Source organism: Gossypium hirsutum, chromosome A05, assembly GCF_007990345.1.
Source record: "Gossypium hirsutum isolate 1008001.06 chromosome A05, Gossypium_hirsutum_v2.1, whole genome shotgun sequence".
NCBI lineage: Eukaryota > Viridiplantae > Streptophyta > Magnoliopsida > Malvales > Malvaceae > Gossypium > Gossypium hirsutum.
Window position 1 is genome coordinate 110,754,538 of NC_053428.1, and position 14,966 is coordinate 110,769,503.

Sequence of the window (14,966 nt, forward strand, 5' to 3'; positions counted from 1 at the left end):
TGGAATACAACTAAGGAATTACAAATGAGAAAGTAAACATATATTTATAGTTGAACACTCTTAAATCTAACAATGATATAGTTTAAATTACATCAACAATTAAAATTAGTATCCATTTACAAGACAAAAGTCCTAAGAGATTTAAACACTATACATTCTTATCCTTTAATATTACAATATTCATCATACTAACTCTAAATTATTAAAATGCTTTCGCTGAACCATCAATGCTTCAACTAAATAGACTTTCTCTCTTTGTTCCATGAATCGAATCAATTCAATTAAATGAGTTAAATTTAATCAGTTGACCTCATTGAGTGATTCTATGTGCATTGGTCATAAACTTTAATCCGCAACCCATGATACCAGAACAAGCGAAGTGAAAAAAATTGTCCCAGATTCGAGTATAAGAAAAGAGAGAAAAGAAAGTGAAAACAATTATCCTTCTTTTGTTTAGATAAACTTTAAAATTTAGACAAAAGAAAGTGAAATTGAGTATCCTTTGATAAAATAAAATAAAATCAAACAAAATTTTAAACAATAAAATATCTTTTTTACCAACTTTTTTATAAATAGTTTCTATAAAAAAATTATAGTAGTAAAATTTAATTATAATTAATGCTTTCCTTTCCTTTTCACTTTTAGAGAAAAATTATTAAAATTAATTGAGAAATACTATGTTACTAATAATTTATTTTTCATAGCTTTGCTCTCTTTTTACTTCCTTTTCCTTTCCAAACATAATGTCAATGTAAACAATAAGCAGCAGTTCAAGAAGTAAATCCTATTAATTTCGAGTGTTCTATATTAAGCTTTTACCATAGTAAGTAAAAACAAAAGCATGGACCTCACTTGGATCCAACTATGGCACAACTCTACAGTTCCACAAGCTTACAAAAATATCAAAAACTCACCAGGTTGGTGCAGTCAGCATCTTCATATTCCGATTCTTTTAAGCTTTTTCAGCATCATCTACACATCAGCATCCTATGGTCCTCTGGGCAAGCACCATTAGTTAATCATCCTTGGCTTGTTCGCTATTTCTCTACAAACTACCCTTCCCGGGCATTTTCATCAGTTGTTTCCCCCTGTCCATCTGCCGCAAGTTCTCTTGCACTCTTTAAGGACTCTTTATCAGATTTCAGAGAATTATCTTCCACAGATGTCTCCTTGGCTTCATTAATTACTTCAAGTAGCTCCAAAGGGGTGGCTGCTGGGTCTAACTCACGACATCCCATTGGAGCATTATGAGCTTCTCGGCCAGTAAGCAAGTAATTAGGAACCTGATGTGAAAAGCGAAACATCTCCCCTCTAGGAATCCTCCTGACTTCCTTGGGGTCCATATGCTTATGAAAAACTGTAGTAAAACCAGTAACCTTAACTAGAGGGACCACAGAGACTCCTTGTTCCCCATTATAATCATCAAGCACTTCCACCATGTCATATTTGTGTATCACTTCATTCGGGGTATGTTCATTCCAATCCGGCGACCAGTTCCTGTAAAGAGCCCAGACATCCCCCTTCCTAGGAAATATTCTAATTACTCCACGTGTACCTTTTGTCCACTGAACCTTGTGGGAGAAATAATTTAATGTTTCACTTATTTCATGTCTGCCACTTCTGAACTCCCCACAAGTTTTGGAGAAACCAGAGCCTATCCAGTCTAGAAAACCAAATTCACTGTTGCTTCTTGAATTAAGCCAACTAATTTTCATCTTAAAAGGCTTTAACGAGATCACCTTGTGAATTCGAGCATAGAATCGGGGCATTCCATCATCATTGTCATACGCAGCCCAGACCTGGTCTTCTTCAAAAGAATTTTCACTTCGATCCAAGTCAAAATTGTGGATATCAGGATCTGGAACGTTTATTGTTAATGATGCAGTCCCCGCATCTGATTCATCAGGAGAAGAGGCAGGAAGAGACTGCTTGCCATGATATTCGTTATTGGTATCATGTCCATCTCCATTTGCCATGCTCCTCTGTTTCCTATTTTCTTTCTCTCTGACCTTCACTTTAACTTTGTCAGCAGTTCTGACTTCAGTTGCTGATCTCCACTCCTTAAGCTTATTACGAATAACAGTCTGTGCCTTGTGAATCAGCATGTTTCGAATTTCAAACAATGACAATTCTCTCTCAGTGATGGGCTTGTTATAATTTCCAGAGTACCCATAGATACTTCCTTTTTCGAAAACACCCCTAGATTCAAATGTGTTCCCCGAGCCAGGTACATTTTCCATGGCTGTTTGAGTTGCCATGTTACCTACATAACCATTACCGCGAATATCATCTTTTCTCTTCTTCACGAGTTTCTCTGCTTTAAGAGCTTCTTCATGCTCCCTTTTCACTCTCTCTTGACTCTTCCAGGAACTTCCGTCATGTACTGAATTCTGAGAACTGGAAGAATTTGTTCCATGGTTAAATAAATTATCATTTCCAGCATGATTCCCTGAAGACTGCTGTTGTGCGGACCAATTTGATGACCTGTAAACATTTGGGGGAGGTGCCTTTTCTAAAGCCAAAAAGGCCTCATTACAATTAGGGCATAGAAGTGTTTGATTCAGGTAAATCCTGAGGTATTCATACTGTGTCTTGCATCTATTGCAAACAGTCCAAAAGGTAGCAGGCTTTTTATTAGAAGCAAATGAGGTTTGACCAACTTGGCTATTACTGTTCCGAGTCCTAGCATTTGACGCAAGGTTAGAACTAGAACTGTGAGAGCCATTTGCCCTAGGTGGCACTGATGAAAGCCCACTCTGTACAGGAAATTTCTGTTGAGTTCCCCTAAAATTTATCTTCTGGTTATATGCCAACCTCTTAGCCCTATCTGATAATAAGCCCCAGGCCTCAGAAACAAGCTTAAAAGCACCATCTGCACCTACCGATTTGTTTTTATCTGGGTGAAGTATAAGAGCCAGCTTTCTGTATTGTTTTCTCACAAGCTCATCATCTGCAGATGGGTTCAACCCTAGCACACCATACCAATCTGCCTCCCCACTTACTTTATTCTCTGCAGAAATATACACATCTAGTGTTGTCAACATCTGAGCAACACCATCAAGCCCAGGATACAAATTCTGAGCCTTCAAAGCGAACTTTTTAGCTCCAGCGTAATCCTTCTCTGTAACCTTCCTTTCGGCAATTTCCTTTGCCCTGAGTGCCTCATCTTTGTTACACTCCATAATTCTGATGTACTTTAACGTGTTTCTTCCTCACCTAGATATTATGAATATGAAAAAGCTCCAAAACCCACAACTTGTATCTTAAGGCTCTTTCATGCCTTAAGACAGAGGTAACAAATCCAAGCTTCTGAAGCCTGATTCAAAGGAAGAAAAACTCTCTTAATAAAAATACACCTCTGATTTAGAAAACTAACTGAGAAATAAATGCATTAATTGGATAATATTCTATTAGCATATGCTTTGCTAAAAACGAACAAGACATCTTTTTTTTTGAAACTTCGAGTTTTGGTTTCTTTATAGAGAAGTCCATATTACTAAACAGAGATTGTATATTTCTTTATCTGACACGCAATCTTACCTAAATAAGAAACAGTTTTCACCATTATTTCAACAGAAGCATGATTGCAAATTCTTACAAAATTCCAATATCACTCCAAATGCATATCTAATGCAGCAATGTGTATGTAGAAAATAACTGCAATACAAATTTATCATATTACTTTCTAAAATTATAAAAGTAATACCATATCTAGAATTCCTTAAAAAGTGCAAGCACATTCCATTTTCATTTCAAGTGGTTTCAATCCAACGCAATTTGACCTATAATAATTAGTAATATAAGATATCCTTCCAAGAAATCATGTCAAGATACATTTAGTATGTGTTATCTCTCCATCCCTTGAGCACAAGTAAGCTTAAAGTGAATTAAACACAACCACAAGAATGTCTTTTATACAAAAAACACAAACACATTCCATTTTCATCTCAAGTGGTTTCAATCCGACACAACTTGACCTATAATAATTAGTAATATAAGATATCCTTCCAAGAAATTACGTCATGGTGCATTTAGTATGTGTTCCCTCTCCATCCCTAGAGCACAAAGAAGTTTTAAGTGAACCAAACTCAACCACAAGAATGTCTTTTTATACAGAAAGTCCTACAGGGCAAGGATAACATTAGTGAACAATTCATCTTACACTCACAAACAGGAACTCAACCAACTTGACAAAATTAGGTACCATAAATAAGGAGGGGAAGATGGATGTCATATGAATATGATTAACTGTCAACAAAGCCAAAGCTCCATCGTTATTTTTATACATAAGAAAAGATGCAACTACCATCTAATTGCTTAACACATGAAACTGACCAATATGTAATTCCAGGTATGTGGAACCTATAAAAGTTTTTTTCTTTTTTTTTTTTTTTTGGGGGGGGGGAACATCTGAGAAACTGGTTATGCAACAAGAAAAGAACCAGAATTATTGATCAAAGACTTCACCCAGCACCAGACACCAGTTGAAACATGGACAAGCAGTTTTAAGCCATCCAAATGACATTGACCATGGTAGGCACATACCGAGTTTTACAAATTTTATCGTGACAACCTATATGCATCAACCAGACAAACTTAGGCTTTGCTATCCAGACAACTCCTACCATCTATGAGAGAGCTTTTCACTTTGCAAACCTGACCAAATGTTTGCATCACACATTGTTTTTATTGATAATTATGCAACAATATTGAGCTCCATAATAAAGCTTACAGAACATTGGAAAAACGAACTATCAGTAAACGCTTAACCATCCATGGACAAGCAGTTTTAAGCCACCCAAAAGACATTGACCATGTAGGCACATACCATACACCAAGTTTTATGGTGACCCCACCCATATGCATCAACCAGACAAGCTTAGATTTTGCTATCCAGACAACTCTTACCATCTATGAGAGAGATTTTATTTTACATACCTGACCTTTGCATCATGCATTGTTTTTATCAATAACTACGAAACAATAGAGCAAACAAGGCTTACAAAATATTGGAAAAAACGAAATACTCAGTGAACCATCCATCTCATGAACTTGATAACATCAGTTACCATTTGATACAAAAATATATAATATAAAATAATTGTATGTTTTTCCCTTCCTCTAGTGTCCCTCACCTAGTTCTGATTAGAAATAAATGGGCACAAAAATAAAGAAGCACGCAGCATTAATAATTTTCCATCATAATTGTAATGTGCACAACATATATGAGAACTAACACTTCAATATCTTTGAGACAGATTGCAACTTCACCGACTTGTTACGAAGAACAATTACAATACCATCATATTACAGATTCTTGACCTTTGCACCTCACTTACTCAGAGTCTAACTTAACAATACTATTTCATCTAGAGGATACCGAGGGCAAACACAATCTCTCAATCTTAAGGGCATCAAACACATAATCACCATGCAACAAGGCCGCCGCATAATTCCATCAGTATTTTTTTCTTTTAAACAGCCTAAAACCTAAAATGCAAATTTCTCAAGTTTGAAAACTACAAATACTACCCAAATAACGCTAAATAGTAAAACTCACGAGTAACAGCTTCAAGAGTCAAGACTCACGAGTAACAGCTACATGAATTAATTTAAAAGGAAAAAAGAAAAGGAACGCTGACACACGCTGTCATCAGCATTTCATTACTTATAAACAAAACAACGAGATGAACTTTAAGTCATAGTGAATAACCAAAAACAGAAACACTGCTGAAATTCCAACTACAGGGAAGGACAATGAAGACTAAAGTTTAACTTTCCATGACTCTATGGATCTACAGTTAAACGAGATTTCGACAAGCTGCCTAACAGTCAAAATTTAGCCTTTCGAATTCGAGCCGGTAGAAACTGAAAACCCTAGATTTTATAAATTCCAACGAACAGTCTACAAAATTTATTTAAAAAAATGTTCTTTTGTAATTATGGAAACAAAAAAATTGTAGAAAAATATACCTTTCTAAGGAAAATATCTTTGAGGCGAAGCAATTTTGAGCCTGAAGCAAGCAAGAATCGGAAGGGTACAGTCAAAGCCCCTTGAGGACCTAAAGGAATTTTCTTTCTTTTTAGGACACCAAAAGAAATGGAAATGAAATAAAAAGAAAATTGGGAAAGTAAGGGATTGGTTTTAAATAGCACTACTCATTAATTCTGCCAACCTTTTTATAATGAATTTTGCTATATAATGACTTAACCAGGGTTAGTTTTTAACTCTTGTTCTTAAATGGCATAATGATATCTTTGGACTTTGAAAGTTTTTTTTTTAACTTTGTTGACGTAGTTAGTAGACGTTAATATGACGCATGTATGTCACGTTAGTAATTGATTAATTTTTAAAAAAATATTAAAAAAATTATTAAAAACACTTAATATTTTATTTTATTACTCTTAAAACGCAAAGCTGCAAAACCTTCTCACCTCAGTTGGTAATGAAAACAGTGTCTTGAGTGGTGCGCACTAAGATGTCACCTTCGACAAACAAGCAGAGAACGATAGGAGGAGTTGTTATGCTTGAAGGACCTACAAGCAACCAGTTGAGTTCATTAATACAATAAACATTATTTCAAAGTTTTTTGAGTAAAGACAAATGTTAACCTGAAGAGACGATGGTTGCAAGTATTTGACAACTCATTTGGGTTAAACTACCCCTAGAAAATACATTGGCCACGCAGAGGGTCTGTGATGTGGTCCCAAACTGATCACTCGGAATAAACACTAAGATAACAAGACCAAATGAGGCTTTGGCTTGCCCTCTATTGGCTACACTAGACGTAGTTGTGAAAGTTGAGGGGACAATAGATTCCTAATTTGTTATAATTTACTATGGAAAATTAGGTTCTTTTCGATATTTAAGGAGCTTGTAATCAAGCATTTTTATGTCAGTTTAGTCATTTTATGAATTATATATTAGTCATCTTTGATTGAATAAAATGAGTCTTTTTATGATGTTTCTTGACCAATTAGACCAATTTAAGCATAATCAAGTTCAATAAGTTGATGTAGTGTGCAGGAAACGACTTAAATTAAACCAGTGAAGGAGTTAGTGAACTGCCCAGCAAGTCACGACATTGAAGTTGCTCCAATACTTAAAAGAATTTCCGACTAACATCGACAATGCCTATATTTTGAAACATAAATTTATAAAAATTACAAAGAAATTGTTTGATTACCTTAGATAATTGGATGGCTGAATGTTTGCTTTCAAACTTGGAGTTTTCATTCTTTTTTTATTAACTTGGACTATGGAAGAAGATGAACTTCATCTTTCATTTCACTAAGTTACCTTTTTTGTTCAAAAAATACAAGTATACATAATAAATATACTATACTTAGAGTACCAGATCCAACATGTTGAAATCGATACAACTTCTGTTATTTCTATTATTTCTACTACTTTTTCAGATTTGTCTTTGCTTACTTTGGTCATCAATTGCAAGATTATATTGGTGACCTTCCCCTGTAGCAAACTGAGACATGTATTTCAAGAAGGGAACTGCTACACTGATGCACTCGCTCATTCAAGCAGCAACCCAAAATACCTTACCAATCTAGAGATTTTTTGAAACACTTTTCCATTTTTTATGAACTTTCTAATTTTACATTTAGTTTTGTTCATGTATGTGTCGTGCAATTTCTTAGTCTAATGCATGCTCCTTTATTTAAAAAATAATAATAATATGTGCCCTTGATGTATGCAATCATTGGCCATTAAGTAGTAGATAAACACAGACAGAAATTGGATGCAATAGTATAAAGTGATTTCTAATTATGCTGATTCCGGATGGTGGAATTTAATCACAATGCATTGAAAATTCCAACCGAAGGTTATCTTTTGTTCCATTCTGGTGAAAGCAATATCCGTTAACCTTTTAGCCGCTGTCTCAGCTTCTTCAGCTCGAGCAAGAACAACTACCTCCTAAAAACATAAACAAGTTGTTGGGAATCGATTTGTATAAGCAACGAAGTAGTAAAAGTGGAGAAGAATGAATACAAATATTTTACGCAGAAAACCCTCAAAGAAGAAAACCACAGGCAAAGCAGGCTTTGACTTTTCATTAAATGAATAAACACACAAGAGTACAATATAGAGAAAATAACCTAAATCTAATTGTTAAATATAACTCCTATTTTCAGTCAAATTTGAAAAATAATCTTTTAGTTAAACTCTATATACTTGTTTCAAACAAACACTGATTAGTTTAGATTATTATTATTTGACCTATGAATTTAGCCTATAAATAGGCTCTTTTACAACCTTAAAAAAGTACACCCATTAGATATTAAAACTCATAACACATTTAGAGAATTTTATGTTTACGTTTTGAGGGTTTTTTATTTTCAGGTTTTCGGGGTTTAGTTTTTATCTCCATCTTTTGTACTCTTCGTTCTTTTGTCATTATAGTAAAATTATCTTTGCCCGTGGTTTTTTATCCTCTTTGGAGGGGTTTTTCCACGTTAAATTTGTGTGTTCAATTTCTCAATTTATTCTGTTATTTTTTTACCTGTTGCTTAATCGGGTCAATCCTAACAAGTGGTATCAGAGCTAGTTCAATTTTCATAGATCAGCCCGTTTAGAGATGACAGCAACAAGATTTGAAATTGAAAAGTTTGATGGTGAGACAAATTTCAGTCTGTGGCAAGTTCGGATGATGGCAATTCTAGTTTGAAAAAGATTGTTACCGAAAAAAAGCTTGAGAATCTAAATAAAACAGAATGGGAAGAGTTTGATGAAAAGGCTTTGTCTGCAATCCAGTTGTGCCTCACAAATACGGTATTGCAGGAGATATTGATGGAAAAGACCTTATCCGCCTTGTGAAAAATGTTAGAAACTCTTTATGCGACTAAGTCTCTGGCTAACTGTTTAGTGTTGAAACAACGTCTATTTACGTTTCAAATGAATGAATGTGAGCTTCTTAGAGATCATATCAGTCAATTCATTACTCTTTTAAATGATTTAAAGAACGTTGAGGTTCATATTGATGATGAAGATCAAGCTATGCTATTATTGTGCTCTTTACCTCCTTCATACAAGTCTTTCAGGGAGACCCTAATTTATGGCAAGGGCAAACTCTCGTTTGACAATGTGAAGTGTCATTTGTTGAGTGGAGACAAACTCGACAATGAGCTTCATTTGGATAGCAAGAAAGATAGGCAAGCTTCCGTTTTGATAGCATCAAAGAAACGAGACAAAAGGTGTCGCTATTATAAAAAGTTAGGTCACGTCAAAATAGATTGTTATAAACTGCGAAATGAAAGAGCTGCTGAGAGTAACAAAGAAGATTTAGCTGGTGCTAATTTGGCCGATGAAAATGGTGATGAATTCTTGTTAGTGTCAACAAGCGATAACTCCAAGCTCACGTCCGAGTGGATCCTAGATTCAGGATGTTCTTTCCACATGTGTCCCAATAGAGAATGGTTCTCCACATACAGTTAGGTTGAAGGTGGAGTTGTGCGCATGGGAAACGATTCATCTAGTAAGGTAATTGGTATTGGTACTATTAAAATTAAGATGCACAATAGGACAATTAGGACACTCTCAGATGTCAAGTATGTACCTGATTTACGAAAAAATCTCATCTCTTTGAGTATTTTAGACTTAAAAAGATGCAAAATTAACATCGAGTCGAGTGGCATTAAAGTATCTCGTGGAGCTCTCGTTTTGTTAAAAGGTAAAAGAACCGGCAGTCTTTATATTCTGGAAGGTTTTACAGTGACTGGTGAAATCGGACGTCCCTCGTCCGTTACGGAATTAAAGTCAACTTGTTTGGAGCGGAGGCAACTTGGTCATAGGAGGGAAAAATGTATGACCGTTTCGTTAAAGAGAGGTTCTCTTTTGGATGCAGGTTTTGAAAAGTTAGAGCACTGTGTTCATGAAAATCAGACCCGGGTTAGTTTTGATTTGACAGTTTACGAGTCAAATGCTAGAAGTCTTCCAGTTTCTAAGCACAGATTCGACTTAGTTAATTCCCTACATAATTCAAGATAGGCTCGTGGAGGGCTTTGGTAAAGATGGCGTTGTGGAAATATGAGTCAAGGTGGAGATTTGTTAAATATGACTCATATTTTCAGTCAAATTTGAAAAATAATCTTTTAGTTAAACTCTGTATACTTGTTTCAATCAAACACTGATTAGTTTAGATTATTATTATTTGACCTATGAATTTAGCCTATAAATAGGCTCTTTTACAACCTTAGAAAAATACACCCATTAGATATTAGAACTCATAACACATTTAGAGAATTTTGTGTTTACGTTTTGAGGGTTCTTTGTTTTCGGGTTTTCGGGGTTTAGTTTTTATCTCCATCTTTTGTACTCTTCGTTCTTTTACCATTATAGTAAAATTATCTTTGCCCGTGATTTTTTATCCTCTTTGGAGGAGTTTTTCCACATTAAATTTGTGTGTTCAATTTCTTAATTTATTCCGCTATTTTTTTTACCTGTTGTTTAATCGGGTCAATCCTAACACTACTAAATCTGCATTACCAAAACCCCGAACAAAGAGCAAACCAGTAAGCAAAATCTTAAATCTCATATGACACTTACAAAAGGGGTATAAAATACTCTTTATAATTACCACGAAACTTTCACCAAAACTCATATACGACTACATCTTGTTGCCCTAAAAAAAACCCTTGTTGATTAGCATAACCAAACATGGATAAAATGACCCCTTTAAATAGGCTTAGATTAAAGTTATAATCATACTAAAAATATCCTTGAAATAATCAAAGTTTAACTGGAAAAATAATATGAGGCACACTCCACAGAAGTAATCATGCATACAGCAGAAGAAGAAGAATCTAACTTAGAACGTAACCTAATATGTGGATGGACATTATATGAAACAAGTTTTACCTCATTAGATAAATAATCCCAATATCTTTTACAAGCAAGCACAAGCAACTCTAGCTCTTCATCTATGACTATATCCTACGAGAACTAATTCATTAATGAGATGTAGCAATTAATAATATGAAATGCTTGTAGCTTGATGATCACCTGGATCTCTAGTTCTACAATAATATATTTCTTCAATACGCGATTATCGAAAGCGCGAGTTATACTTATCATGCTACAAACTAATCTACAAAAAAATGATGGAGTAGCATATATCAAGTAATATATCTTTAGTGTGATAGGTAAGCTACAATTTTACTTACCTGTTCTCGTACTATCATTAATAAACCCTCCAGCATCTTCTATTCTCTTCTATTCATCAGGTTTATCCGTATTATGTTCTTTAGAAAGAAGGATTGCTTAACAAGGAAAAACAAGGTGTTTTCAATTTTAGGAATCCTCTTTGCTAAGAAATCTAACTTTCATTATCATGTCACTTATTTTAATAAAATATAACTCTCCAACAAGTATTGAGCGCAATGGTAAAACATATTACATAAGAGAATTTAAATCAGATTGTGTTAAAATAACATATTACATAGAAGAATTCAAGTTTTCTTTTTGGTGAATTACAAGAGGAGGACAAAACCTTAACAGCAACACGACTAGTGCAACTTAAACCCAGGTCACACATAGGGCGTTGAACACCTTAACCATTAGGCCAACACATGGGTTCAGAGAATTTAAAATTTTTAAAGGGCTAATCCTGAACAACAACGTTATGTTCTCAAATCTCTACATATATATATTATTCTCGACAAATATGTTATTAACAAGTTTATTTTATTTTAATAAAGTTAATTTAATGCAAGTAAATTCTTCAACAAGGTTTTACAAAACACAAAAATATATAATTTTCTTAACAGAATATTGGTGACAACATTGTTTTGAAGAGTAACTACGAATCTCGATAGAATTAATCTCCATGAATTGTAAAACGAACATGAAAAATACTTTAATTAATAAAAGAACATATAAGTATTGCGACGTATTATTAGATCATAATATAATAATTTAATTTTTATGAAATTATAATTAAAATAATTTACATTATATTATATCATATAAAATTTTAAATTTAAATTTTAAGATATAAGTAACAAAAAATTAGTATAATATCGATAAAAATAAGTATATAATATTTCTCTAGTTTAATTTTTTTTATTTCCATTTATATGTGAATTATTTAAAATATGAATACTAATTTATTAATTACTTTATTAAATAATAGTAAATATATATAATCCATAATTTAATTGAAAATTAAAATTAATAAAATTAATTATTTAAATACAAGCTGAATTAAGAAAACAGCTATTTTATAAATATATAAAATTTTATTTTTATATATTTATTTCATTCATATTTAAATAAATTTATAAAAAAACATATTTAAATTTTATTAATTTTAATGTAGATTAATATCATTAACATCTATTTTTAAATATTTATTAAATTAAAAAAAAACTTTCCCTCGTCTCGTTTTATGTTTCCACTTTTAATTTTGTTTAAATTACATATAAAAATTTTATGTGAAAATTTCTACTCCATAAAAAAGATAGCCTTCTTCCTACTTTTAGCAATTTGGCAGAAGCATATGGATTAGATTAAAATAATAGTATCTAAAGAGAAAATATGCTTAACCATGTAATAATGCAGTTGGAAGTAAGATGTTACCATTTCCAGCCTTGGATGCTATACCCCTTGAGTCCCCAACATGGACAACATATAGACGGTTACCAACCACCACTGCTGTAATAGCAGCTGAACCATCATCTCGATAAGTAAGTCGTTCTAAATCCAAGAAATCTACATCAGTCTGTTGAAATGTTTCTGCTATCCAATGCAACCAAAATGAGAAATGTTCGGGTATGTTTAATATTGTTTCTAAAAAGTATTTCTGGGATGAAAATGTTTTTTATAAACTGTTTTATTTTAGAGAAAAAGTGCATCTATCAAGTCAAAAATTGGTCTAAAAACACTTTTTTTAGAAGTACAAAAGTGTTTTCATTCCTAAAGTAGGCTGAAATGGGCTAGTAATTCAACCCCATCTCTAGCAACACATCATTAGAGATGTTCAACATACTCATGGCAAGTTTGGTGTTGGTCATCAATTGTGGATGCTTCATTAGAATATCAAAAAGGTGTGGCTTCAAATACTTGGCAGCACGAGCACCAAAATGCCCTATAATTGCACATCATGGTGGTGACTGCCATCATCATAATGTATTCTAGCATAGGCAAATAGACGATAAGAGAGACTCTAACCATCAAAGATTCCAAACATGCACACACTGCCCATTAATGGTGGAAATCTTAATATCGTAGGTACCATCCATGGTTACTCTATGCCTCTTCGAGATGTGTAGCCATAGCTTAATTTTCCATCTTCGCTACAAATCAAACAAACATCTCTAATAGCATCAGATACAGAAATAAAAAGAAGAACATTAATATTTACCTTTTCCCCCTTCCGCTAACACCATCATCATCTCTCAGTCCAGACAGATCCACATCCGTTCTTACACCTTCTACCAGATACTGCTCCCAGTCCAACTCCTGCTGCCTATGAATTACAAGTCTTTAACTTCTTCATATAATTAAAGTGAAACACAATAATTCCTCCCTCTTACAACTCTTAAAAAAAAGAAAAAAATAGAGAGGAATCCAAATCTTACATTTTCCAAAATTTTCTTGAGCAGATGATAGATGCAACCAAGGAAACTAAAAAGAGGCAATATTTTCGATCAAAAATTTTCTTTTAAAGGAAAAAACTTTGGATCACGTGGAGGATCGAGGACAAATGGGCAGCAACAATCGGATTTTGTTAGAGACATAAGGCAGGAGAGAAAGGGCTGGCAATTTCTATTGTTTGGAGTTGTGACCAGAGAGAGATGGCAATCTGGCAGTGGCTAGTAGCTTCTCTAGGCAAGTCCATGTCCAGCTTGCAAAATAATGATTTAATTTTGTTCTATTGGCTAACACGTCATTTCCTTCCTAAATTTCCAGTAGGAAATTTTTGGATTTTTTACATAAAGAATATGAAAAAATTAATTACGAAAATAGACAGTTTTTAATAGTATTATTTTTTTTGTCTCCTTAATCATTAGATTAAAAAAAATTCTTTTGTACCGCTATTGTGTCAGATGACACTATTAATTATTTTTTAAAATACTCATAAAAAAGAGTATTTATGGAGAAAAAGATATGGGTACTTCGAAAAGGTAAATACAAGTACCATCTTGCAAAATTGTGGTATCAGAATTATTTTTAAAAAAATTGATGATTTGGTGATGATTAAGGGGAAAAAAAGGTGGCGTTGCAGTATGTTAGGTGGTACCGACGAATATGATTGAAAATAACCCATTTTTGTAAATAATTTTTTCATAACGTATTTTTCGTAATTAATTATTTTTTTATTTTTATTTATGTAAAAAAATCAAATTAATTGATTTAACTAGCAACCCAACAACAATAAAAAGTACCAAGGTGATTATACATATACTGCACGAAACCATATAACCTTTTGAAATACATTTTTCCTTTCTATTTTTTATTTTTTTGAAGAATCTTAGCAACTCGTAAATAATTTCCATAGTCTTCCTCCAATTTATAAATAAGAGGATAACGAGTTTCAACGCACTCAAACTAACGTTCTCCTAAATTGACAGCAATGTTCGTGTTTAAAATAATTTCCAAATCAATAAAATTCATAATTAAGACTTTTAAAGGCATTTGGGATTGAGTACGAGTTTTCAAGGGTCGAAACAACTCAAACTAGGAGAGAAAGCCTGTTATGATTTAGTTGTATCTGTACAATCATAGACATGTAACAATACAACTTACTAATACTATATAATTTTTCTTACTGACTTACCTTTACCGACATAACTAACCACCTGCATTGAAACAACTTTACTATGACCCAAAATCACCTATTTTAACCCAAAACAATACCTTAATGAATTCAAAATTTATAAAACTCAAAATTCAATATTAAAACACCATTCTCACCCATGTGAACACATTCAAACACTATTAACACATTCCC

At 33.2% G+C, this 14,966-nt stretch overlaps 2 protein-coding genes across 11 annotated transcripts; both read right to left on the minus strand.

The window, feature by feature from the left end:
- Positions 1–769: 769 nt before the first annotated feature.
- LOC107904256 (uncharacterized) lies at positions 770–6,149 on the minus strand. The gene is made up of 2 exons (XM_016830563.2): positions 5,974–6,149; positions 770–3,316 (listed from the first exon to the last, which is right to left on the minus strand). The coding sequence occupies exon 2, from the start codon at positions 3,180–3,182 to the stop codon at positions 1,053–1,055; it is 2,130 nt and encodes a 709-aa protein (XP_016686052.2). The 5' UTR covers positions 3,183–3,316; positions 5,974–6,149; the 3' UTR covers positions 770–1,052.
- A 1,559-nt stretch (positions 6,150–7,708) lies between these two features.
- Positions 7,709–13,828, minus strand: LOC107904254 (probable protein phosphatase 2C 76). Of its 10 annotated transcripts, none has more exons than XM_041114639.1 (6): positions 13,594–13,828; positions 13,377–13,477; positions 13,184–13,308; positions 13,002–13,100; positions 12,593–12,709; positions 7,709–7,933 (listed from the first exon to the last, which is right to left on the minus strand). In XM_041114639.1, exons 3-6 carry the CDS (start codon positions 13,248–13,250, stop codon positions 7,908–7,910), a joined length of 309 nt encoding a protein of 102 aa, XP_040970573.1. In that variant the 5' UTR covers positions 13,251–13,308; positions 13,377–13,477; positions 13,594–13,828; the 3' UTR covers positions 7,709–7,907. The 10 variants fall into 10 exon arrangements, 6 of the variants coding, with proteins under 6 accessions (XP_040970573.1, XP_040970571.1, XP_040970568.1 ...); XM_041114637.1 differs by having other exon boundaries at positions 13,184–13,303; positions 13,377–13,481; XM_041114634.1 differs by having other exon boundaries at positions 13,377–13,481.
- Between the last annotated feature and the right edge of the window lie 1,138 nt (positions 13,829–14,966).